The sequence below is a fragment of the Eulemur rufifrons genome, chromosome 2 (assembly GCF_041146395.1).
Source record: "Eulemur rufifrons isolate Redbay chromosome 2, OSU_ERuf_1, whole genome shotgun sequence".
NCBI lineage: Eukaryota > Metazoa > Chordata > Mammalia > Primates > Lemuridae > Eulemur > Eulemur rufifrons.
Window position 1 is genome coordinate 72080920 of NC_090984.1, and position 9711 is coordinate 72090630.

Sequence of the window (9711 nt, forward strand, 5' to 3'; positions counted from 1 at the left end):
GGACAAAGGAAATTAAATTTTGTCTTTGATTTAAACACTGTATTAGCCATTATGCAGAAGACGGAGCGAGCTCCCTTCCACTTGCTAACACTTCTGGGTTTTTTCTGCCGAATTGGAACTGGTGAGCTTCTCTTCTTCTCTATCTTTGGTGTCTCCTCTTTTTTTCATGTTAAAAAATGTTTCAGACCTTTTATTCCTAGACGCAAGGTGAAAGTAACAATTGAAGGTCTCCTCCCCTGCACTATACTCACTTCCTAAACATTTTTGTTTTTCTTTTCCTAAAAGTGTTTGCTCGCTGGAGTAGTCTGGATCGGAGGGCCTCCGGAGCTTTAAACTTGGGGCAGTTGGAAGGTTTTTCCCTCCTCGTTCCCCCCACCCTCCCCCCTTCGGAAGACCCCTCCTCCACTTCGGGCGAAATTCCTAAGTAAAGGGAGCCGGGGGGACCGCGGCTGAGCGGTCAGCACCCGCTTTCCTGGCCTCGTCTTCGGTTGCATCCGAGGTGAAGGAATATGGAAACACAGGGACAAAATGGGGGGAGAGGGCGGGGGTCGCAGGAAGGCAGCGCGCTCGGGAAGGGTCCCCGCGCCCCCTCGGAACCACAGATGTTTTCCTCCTGGCCCAGGGGCGCGGCGCCCCAGCCCCGGGCGCTCCGGCGTTTGTGTGTCCGGGTTTCCGAGGAAGGGATTACGCAGCGGGAGCAGCCGCGGCAACTGCGACCGCTGGGGCCGCAGGAGCCGTAACGAGGCGGCTGGCCTTCTTTGTTGACTTTTAGGTCTCAGGCTCAACAGAAGATTTATTCGCTGGGAGGGGAAAATGCTCAAACAATGAAGAACTAACTGCACTTGTCACCTCCAGATGCTTGCGGTCCGGCTCTGTCCGCCTTCCTGGGCAACCAGCAGCCCTGGGCGTCTGAACGCGCGGGCCGCAGATCGCGTCGCCCAGAGGTGGCGGAGTGCGCGGTTTGGGAACCGCGAGAAGCCCACGAGGCAGGAGTAGGAGCCCACGAGGCGGGAGCTGGGCTCCGAGGCAAAACCCGCTCCCCGCGACCCACAGTTCTAGCTTCCGAGGCAGGTCTCCAAAGTAGCTCCTCGGCCCCCAAACCCTGCATAACCACAAAAAGTCTCCGACAAGTAGGAAAGTAAGAGTTAAGGCCGACTGAAGCTACTACGTTGGTATTACTGATATGTTAAAGAGGAGAAAGGGAGGGGACAGCACAAAAGTTAGAGGTCTTAGAATCAGTGGGGCCCGGTAAAATTCCGAGGCCTAAGCTCACGCCTTTATATTATATTTGGAATTCGAATTTGCCAACCACGTTTGTTTACCCTATATAAGTATGAATTACTGTTGGGATTGAGAGCTTTTGCGTCTCTTTGGGATTTTAACGTCCTTCCTAGGCCTCCAAATTAGATTTTGAAATTACTCAAACCAGTAATTTCCCTCCCCTTCTCCTTTCATTAGCTGAAGTGAGTGGGGGAGGGGGGTTGAGATTTCTGGATTTTTCTCAAGTGCTACATGGCACCCTTCTCTCATCTGGGGAGGCAATTACGCGATAATTAAGCGACTCACACAGCTCTTTTTATCTTGTCTGCTGTGTGGAGTGGGGCGATCAAAGTAAAGGCTGCCCAAGTTCAAGCCCTGGTGAGGATGGAGTTCTTACACAAGGGATCAGGCAGTCCAGCCTCTGCTTGGGCTGGTGTTGTTATTGTTGATGTCAATCCGAACAAGACTTACAAAGAAATAGGTGGACTGGAAAGTGAGGCTACTATCAAAGGAGATTAATGATTTCGTGATCCCAAGAACTATGGGGTGTGAAGTTGCATTTGAAAGCTTCTTAGAAGGCAAACAAATAATCAGTTTTAAGCTCCTAGGAACAATATTTTTAGAAACAATATTTTTAAAAATATCTTCACAAAATACAAAATAGCAGCTACCCTGAAATGTCCTGGTGGTACAAGCTTCCCTTGCAGGAGTAAATTAACTCCCCTCCTCCCACCCCCTCCAAAGCTACTATGATGGCTAAGTTTTGTTTCTCTTTTAATGAGAAGAGGGCTCGGGCATCTCTGTTGTAGACAACTTTATCAACCACAGCTGGTATTTTATTCTCACTCAAATACTTCTCAGGTAAAGGAAAAATGATACGTTGGAGAAGGGGGAAAGGTAAATTAACAACATTTGATTTTGTAGTGGATGGAAAGACTCCAAGGAAACGTGGAAGGCTTAAGCCTATGTTTAAAAAATGAAGTAAACATTACTGGGAATATAGAATCTTTAAAATCTCAATTCTTGAAATATTAAATCAATTTATCTATCCATTTTCATTCACTTTCTTTCACTGCTTTTACTAGCTACATGTTGATTAAAATCATAGACAAAACAATTGTTTTAGATTATTTTCCTTTTTGTCATTTATATTCATTTCCAAAATTTGAAAATATCCATTTTGGATTTAAGTGAGGGAAAATAACAGAAATCCTTTTTTGTTAACATTTGATTTATTTAAAGTCCTTAACTGCAAATGATCAAGAACATTTCCAACACTTAAAATCTGGTATTATTTTTGTTATTTAAATCAAAATATTTTAATTACAATCACATGATAAAATTAACATTTTAATTTGTAATTTTAACCATCATTTAAAGCAATTTCAGCTGTAAAGAAAAAGAATAAACCATGCAATAAATTAACATTGAAAAAGCAAAGAGGAATAATAATGAAACCTGTCTGGCTATACTAATACCATGTCCAACTGTGGAAAGTGCATTAACACTGGATGAAACAAGCACACGATGGCAATAATTAAAATGGCCACAATCAATAGGATTTTGGAATCTTGGACCAAATTTTGAAATACAGCTCCCTATAACTTATCTCTCCTCCAACATTGTAATATTCCCTTGTTTCCTGGAAAAAAATATTCTTTAAATGGCATACACAGATAGAAGCTAATTTTATACATGTTATGTGACCTCAGAATGACATGACCATGGCACTCTGCAAAGCAAGGAGCAGAGTTCTTGAGGAGGGCATTCCTGAGGAATTGATTCCCAGGTCCATATGTGGATAAAGAGGACAAGAGGGTTGGGGTCCTTGTAACTTCTTGGTCAGGCAACTCTTGAAAATGTAGCATGTATATCACCTATTACTTCTATATGTTATGTAAATATATGGAGGATGTCTACATATCTGAGCATGTGCATAATTGTACATATATGTATTTCATTTAAAGACATCTGCTATCTGAATGTATCAGAAATGTAAACTGAAAAACAAATGGCTCTGATGTTTATAGTCTATTTATGTCTTGCTGCATAACAGCAGTATTGTCTCTCAATACTTTTAAGAGCCCAATGTCTACTTGTTTCTTCACCATTTCAATTCTTATGGTTAAGAGTATTGCCACAGACCTGTAAACTTGTGGGGGTGCATCAGGTAAGGAGGGGAAAAAGCACAAACAAATATTTTACAAACTTGACCATCTCCTTTTTTTTTTTTTCTTTTTTTGTTAAATAAAACCTGCACAGACTAGAATGTGGTCTGGAGGGGAAAGAGGGAAGAAAGAAAGGGGGGCAAGGAAGGAGGAGGATTTTATATATACACTTGTGGTTCATTAAACTTCACAGGAAAAAAAATGTTGGTTTGGGGTTGGTTGTCTTTGTAATAATACACAAGTTTTGAATACAATAATAAAGTAACAGTCCTTTGCACTGGGGGAAAGATTGTGCACGAAAAACGAAATAAAAATAGGTGTTAGGATTTTATTATGCTGTTATTGGTTTGATATATGTGGTTTTGTTTGCTGTTGACTTTTTTCTCTCCTGCTACCAGCATGGCCATGCCAGACAAACCCCTAGTCCCAGGAGCTAGGAAGTGTTTAGGACGGGTCTGGAATACACACCTTGGTAGTAGGCCGGCTCCAGGGCTGAGGGCTCGATGGGGCTCCTGGTGGCCACCGAGGCGCTGCCGAGAGGCAAGCTGGCAGGCAACGTGGCGCCGTAGGGCGAGTACTGCAGTGCCTGCTCGTATGCCTTGAAGTCCAGCTTGTGCTGCTGCTCCGAGGAGGACATGAGGTTGTTGATAGAGAAGGGGTGGTTGAAGGAGTAGTGGGGATCCCCTTTCAGGTGCAGCTGGGACTCGTGGGGTGCCAGGCCATGTGCCGGGTGAGAGGGGGGCACTGATGCCAGCGCCCCGGGCCCGGAACTTATGGGGGGCGCAGACGAGGCTGGCGTCTTCAACTCCGAGGCGCCCCCTGTCGCCGTAGCCCCACTGTGGTCCAGAGTCTGGGGGCTGGCGGCGGGCCCGGGGGCCGGCGCGCCCTCTAGCTGGCCCGCCTTACCGTGCACGCCCCGATGAAGAGGCGAGTCAGCGCTGGGGTTGGCGGCGCCTGAGGGGTCCTTGCGACTCTCAGGGCCGCCCTTGGCCCCGCCACCCCCACTCCCACCCCCTCCGCCGCCGCCAGCCCCGGGCTGCTTCTCGCATTTGAAGCGCTTCTGGCGGCGCAAGTAGCAGCCGTTCTCGAACATGTTGCCGGAGTCCGGGTGCAGCGTCCAGTAGGAGCCCTTGCCTGGCTTGTCCGGGGAGCGCGCCACCTTGACGAAGCAGTCATTGAAGGAGAGCGAGTGGCGGATGGAGTTTTGCCAGCGCTGCTGGTTCTGCCGGTAATAGGGGAAAAGGTCCATGATCCACTGGTAGATCTCGCTCAGCGTGAGCATCTTGCTGGGCGCCTGCTGGATGGCCATGGTGATGAGCGAGATGTAGGAATAGGGCGGCTTGGCGTGCGGGTAGCTGCGCTTGAACGTCTTGGCGTCGCTACCGCCGCCCGCGCGGCTGCGGCCCAGGTTGGACGGCGCGTACGCCATGGGGCTCATGCACGGGTTCATGGCAGCCGCGTAGGGGCCCAGGCCGTTCATGGAGGCCGCCGGCTGAGCGCCCATGGCGCCCATGCCGCCTGGGCTTAGTGCCGTCCCCATGGCTGTCACGCCCGCCGCCGTCATGCTGTTCATGGCGCCCGCCGAGCCCCCTGGCATGCCAGCCACTGCGCCAGGACTCAGGCCGGCCCCCAGGCCGGGGTTGGCGTAGGACATGTTGAAGGAAGCCGGGGTCATGTTGCCGCTCGTGGTCATGGTGTTCATGGTCATGTAGGTGTTCATGGAGTTCATGGAGCCCAGGCCCGAGTTCATGTTGCTGACTGGGACGGAGGAGTAGGCCTGGAGCAGAGACAGCGAGTGAAGAGGCCCCGAAGGGCGGGGTTAGCAGTGGGCGCAGCAGGGCGGCCGGCCGGGGGCGAACCCGGGGGCAAGTGGAGAGCATTTCTGCAAAGCACGGGATACCCCCACCCTGGGCAAACTGGTGGCGCCTTCCCCAGACCAAGCAAAGATGTCTTGCCGGCAGGGGGAAAATCCTAGCTCGGCAGGCATGAAAGATAAGCGCTCACAGAAAACATGTCCCCGGGAAGATGTGTAATCGCCTTACACGCCAGGCACAGGGGCTGACTTCCAGGTCCCCTTCATCGCCTCCTCCATCCACGCCAGGAGGTATCCCAAGTCTCCACCCCAACCAGCCTGGGCAAAGCGCCCTTTGGGGGCAAATCGTCTTCAAAACTCCGAAAATAGAATTAATCTCTGACCCTCTGCTTATTCACATCACCACTAAGGGTGCAGTGGGTTCCGCAGCGCAGGCCCGCTGAGCAGACCACACGGCACCAGCTCCGAGTCCACCTCCACAGAGGCTGCCAGGCCCAGCTGACCACACAACGGTCTCAGTTGTGCTAGATGGCTGTTAATGAAACTCTCCCTGATAGAACAAATCATCTATGGCCATAGGACCTCCGGAATCATTCATTTCCCAGCAACTGGCTTTATTGTCTCACACGTTTTTGACAAGTGATGAGTTTTTGTTGTTTATTTAAAAGTAGTGTTTTTCACCTACTTGTAGAAACTGTAATATTAAAGGGAAGCAAACTCATAAGTTAAATAAGTTTTGGAAAAACAAAACTAAAAATAGATCTGTCGCAGAAGAGGAGCGCATAGTAGTATCAATGTGCTACATACATTTAACTTTAGCGTGACTTTACGTGTACACCTCTACAATTCAGTCAAAAACGTGCACTCATTCTGTTACTGATTTGCAGTCCCTTAACGTTTGAAAATTTGTTAACAATTCGTTGAAATAATCATCTATTTTTTTTTTCACATACTGATGTGTTGCTGCTGATCATTTCAAAGCCTGGCCTTTGAAACTACATGAGTAGTTTAGAATAATTTCAAATTCCAAAATCAAACTATTACTTATTTTCTCTTAATGCTATTCTGCTTACTCTCAGCTTTAATATGTAAGAAAGCTCTTTCCTTAGGGGTATTGACTGATGGGTCCAGATGACTGCGTCAGAATTAAACCTCTGGGAGAGCCCTGAGTTCCTTTTAAAATCACCAAGTGGAAACCTTTATCAACAGCAATTTGGGAATGCATTAGGTACAGTATTTTAAAAATACAGAGCTCAGATATGTTAAAATTACTTTTCTGATAATTTAATAAAAAATAATGATGTCCTTAATTTATTTCGATCAGCAAATATAACTCCGTTTGAAAACATAAGAGATGAACAAATAGATTTAAATAGGAACACCCTGTGAGCCATCATATGCAAATAAACTCAGAAGTAAATTTGTGAATATATAAATCTAAATAAATTAGTTACCATAAAAATATTTCCTGATTCTATAATTTTTCTTTGTATGTCTCAAAGTATTTTTTACTTTGGGGTTTATTTTATTTTCCTCTTCCCAATATTATCCGAAGCAGTTTCAATAAGCGTTCTCAGTAACAGTAATTAAACTTTTGGGGGGAATCGCCAGCTGTTTCCAGAAAAATACTTTTAATAGGGGGTAGTCCTGCCTGTACCTGGTTTTCCTTGTAATCCTTTTGTGCACATTGTAAAACAAACCCTGTGAACCAAGGGGACAATGGAGAGAAACAGGTTCTCGGCCCCAAGTTCTGAGAGAAGATTCTGGTCGCACCAGCGCCACCCAGCGGTTCTAGAGACGAATGAGCATACTTTTCCCCAAACAGGGCTTTTCAAGAACAAGTTTTATAAAATTTAGAAATCGTTTCACTATTAAGACACTCAACTTAGCGGCAGAGCGCTTTCATCAGAAGACGTCTGCGTATTAAACGGCGGGACGAAGAGGCCACCCTGCAGGAGTGCTCTGGCTTTCTCAGAGTTGCTTCCAAACTCATGCCGGCGCCCGCCAACCCGCCGAACCCCGGGCCAGGCTCTGGCTCCCGCTCTCGGCAGGGAAGAGGCAAGTGCTTCCTAGAGCGGGTGTTTTCAAAGCCCGGAGTTTTCTAAAACTCTCTCCCCTGCTGCGACAGTCGGAGAAGAGAAGGGCAGTGGTTCCGGCTCCGAGGCCCGGCCAAGGCCAGGGCCACACCGGCAGGCGGGCAACAGTGGCACCGGGAAGGCGACCCCAGCCCGCCCCGCCCGTCCTGCTCTGCGCCCACCTCTCCCTGGGCTCCCCTGGCGCGGGCTCCAGGAGCGCCCCGCCGGCTGCTCGCCTCTCACCTCCTGCGTGTCCGCGTAGTAGCTGTTCCAGTCGCTGCTCTCATGCCCTTCCATCTTCACAGTCCCTAACATCCTGGAGCCACCCTGCCCGATGCAACCATCCAGCCCTGTGCGAAGCGACGGGCGGCCGCGCGGCGCGTGGCGGGGGGAGGGGAGCCGAGTAGCTGCAGTCACCCGAGCGCCCGCGCGGGCCCAACGCCACCCCAGCCAAGAGGAAGCCGGGCGCTGCGGGGCGCGGCGTGCGCGGCGTTGGTGGCGGCGCGGCGGGCGGGGGCAGCGCCGGGGGCAGCGCCGGGGGCAGGCGGCTGCCGCGGAGCCCGGCGCCGGGGAGCGCCTCCGCGGGAAGTGAGCGGGCGGCCTCTGCGAGGCGAGTGCAGTTGAGCTGATGTGGATCTTACGTCGCTCGAGTGCCCACCTCCTCGTCCTCTCCCCATTTGTCCGCCGCACAAAGACGCTCGCACCTACAAAGCCCGAGGTGCACCTGCGAGGCGGCCGCCCGCCAGTCCAGCCGCCGCGCCTCCCGCCCCGCCGCGCCGCCGCTGCGCGCGCCCCCCGCGCCCCCTCCCACTAAACCCCCTCCCCCCAAACCCGGCCCTCACTTTGTTTGCAAAGCAGTGTAATTGGTTTAAGCCCAGAAGCTAGGGAAAGAGGGAAATGGGGTGGAGGGGTGTAACCCCCTTTGGAAAAAGAAAAAAGAAAAATAGGCGGGGCCGGGCGGGCAGGCCAGGGCTCTGCATGGGTACCGTGAGGGGAAAGAAGGCCGGGGGCGGTGGCATCGGAGCCTGGGCTTAGAGACCGTGCGGACCAAATGACCCCGGGGTACCTCCCCAGAGGCACTCACCACCCTCTGGAGCTGGGCTGCGGCCCAGTCCCGCGCACCTCTTGCTCTTCTGCCTGCTCTCTGCCCCCTCCCTCCCGATTCCTGACCCAAAGTTCAACTCTGGGAGACTGGAGAATACAGACTTTTTTTTTTTTTTTTTTTTCTTTTCTTTCCTGCTTGGGCTTCAGACTAGAAAAGAGAAAAGGCCCCACTTTTGCTTCGTCACTAGAAACCCGGTCATCTGAGTCAGCCTAGCCGAGTGACGTTAGGCCAACCCGGGCTCCTGGCTAGCAGAGCGGAGGCGCTGCCACGAAACTCGTACCTGCGGCTAAGAGCAGGTGAGTCACAGCACCGTTTTATATCTTTATGACATAAGTTTTTTTTTTTTTCCGCCTCGGTCCGCTCCACTCGCCTTGTCATCTGTAGCGATCATAAAGAGGAAGAAACTAAGAGCAGATGTCTGTGTGATAGGGCAGGACCCAAGTCGGGCGTCCTCCCTCTGCCGGGCTCCTCCTCCCGCCCCCCTTCAGCAGCCTCGGGGACTAGGCTGGTGGCGACCGTCTGGTTTCTGATAGGGAAAGGTCAGGGGGAGGGGCATCTCCCTAAACACGCGCGTTAGCTGGGAGAGCAAAGGCCTGGCTCGGGAATGCATCTGCACTGCTGAAGAGGTGCCAGGCACAAGCGTTGGTGCCTGGTTGGGTCTCTGACCTGAAGAGGCCGTGCTAGGATCTATGGGGCTCCCTCGGTTCCTAATCGGTCCCGGCCGCCGGTGGGAAATTCTCCCCTACGCAAAGCCTCTTGACTCCTATGAGACTCTAGGTAGCAGACTGCCCACATGTCCTGGGGAGACAGACCAACTGAAATAGCTGAGTGATAGGCAGTGAGTTGGTGATAGGTTGGGAGATGGTGCGTGTGTTTCTGAGCATGTGTGACTGTGTTTCTGAGTGAATGTGACCATGTGTTTCTGAGTGTTTGGGTGACCATGTATGTTGTACCGCCTGTAGAACCACTAGGTTTCCTTAAGTAGCAGTAAAATACAAATCTTCTCAAGTTGCTAAGAATCTGCAAAATATTCTTGTTTTTTTAAAGCTTTTTTAAATGTTATTAATCTCATTTTAAGAAATGTGTTTTAGCTTGTCTTTCAAACAGATACCTTATTTTTCCCCCTCTGCTTTGTTCTTTTAAATCTCTCTTCCTTGAAATCTGGCAATAGAATCATGTTAAATCCTTGAATCAAACAAATCTCTTAAATCAGCAGGGAGTAGAGAGGGTGAAGATGTGCAGTTAAGGAAATAAAAAAGATAAAAGCATTGGATTACAATTCCCTTTAAA

The 9711-nt window shown here is 50.0% G+C and overlaps 1 protein-coding gene across 1 annotated transcript; it reads right to left on the reverse strand.

The window, feature by feature from the left end:
• Positions 1–2063: 2063 nt before the first annotated feature.
• On the reverse strand, positions 2064–8026 carry FOXA1 (forkhead box A1). The gene is made up of 2 exons (XM_069464398.1): positions 7560–8026; positions 2064–5205 (listed from the first exon to the last, which is right to left on the reverse strand). Exons 1-2 carry the CDS (start codon positions 7629–7631, stop codon positions 3862–3864), a joined length of 1416 nt encoding a protein of 471 aa, XP_069320499.1. The 5' UTR covers positions 7632–8026; the 3' UTR covers positions 2064–3861.
• Between the last annotated feature and the right edge of the window lie 1685 nt (positions 8027–9711).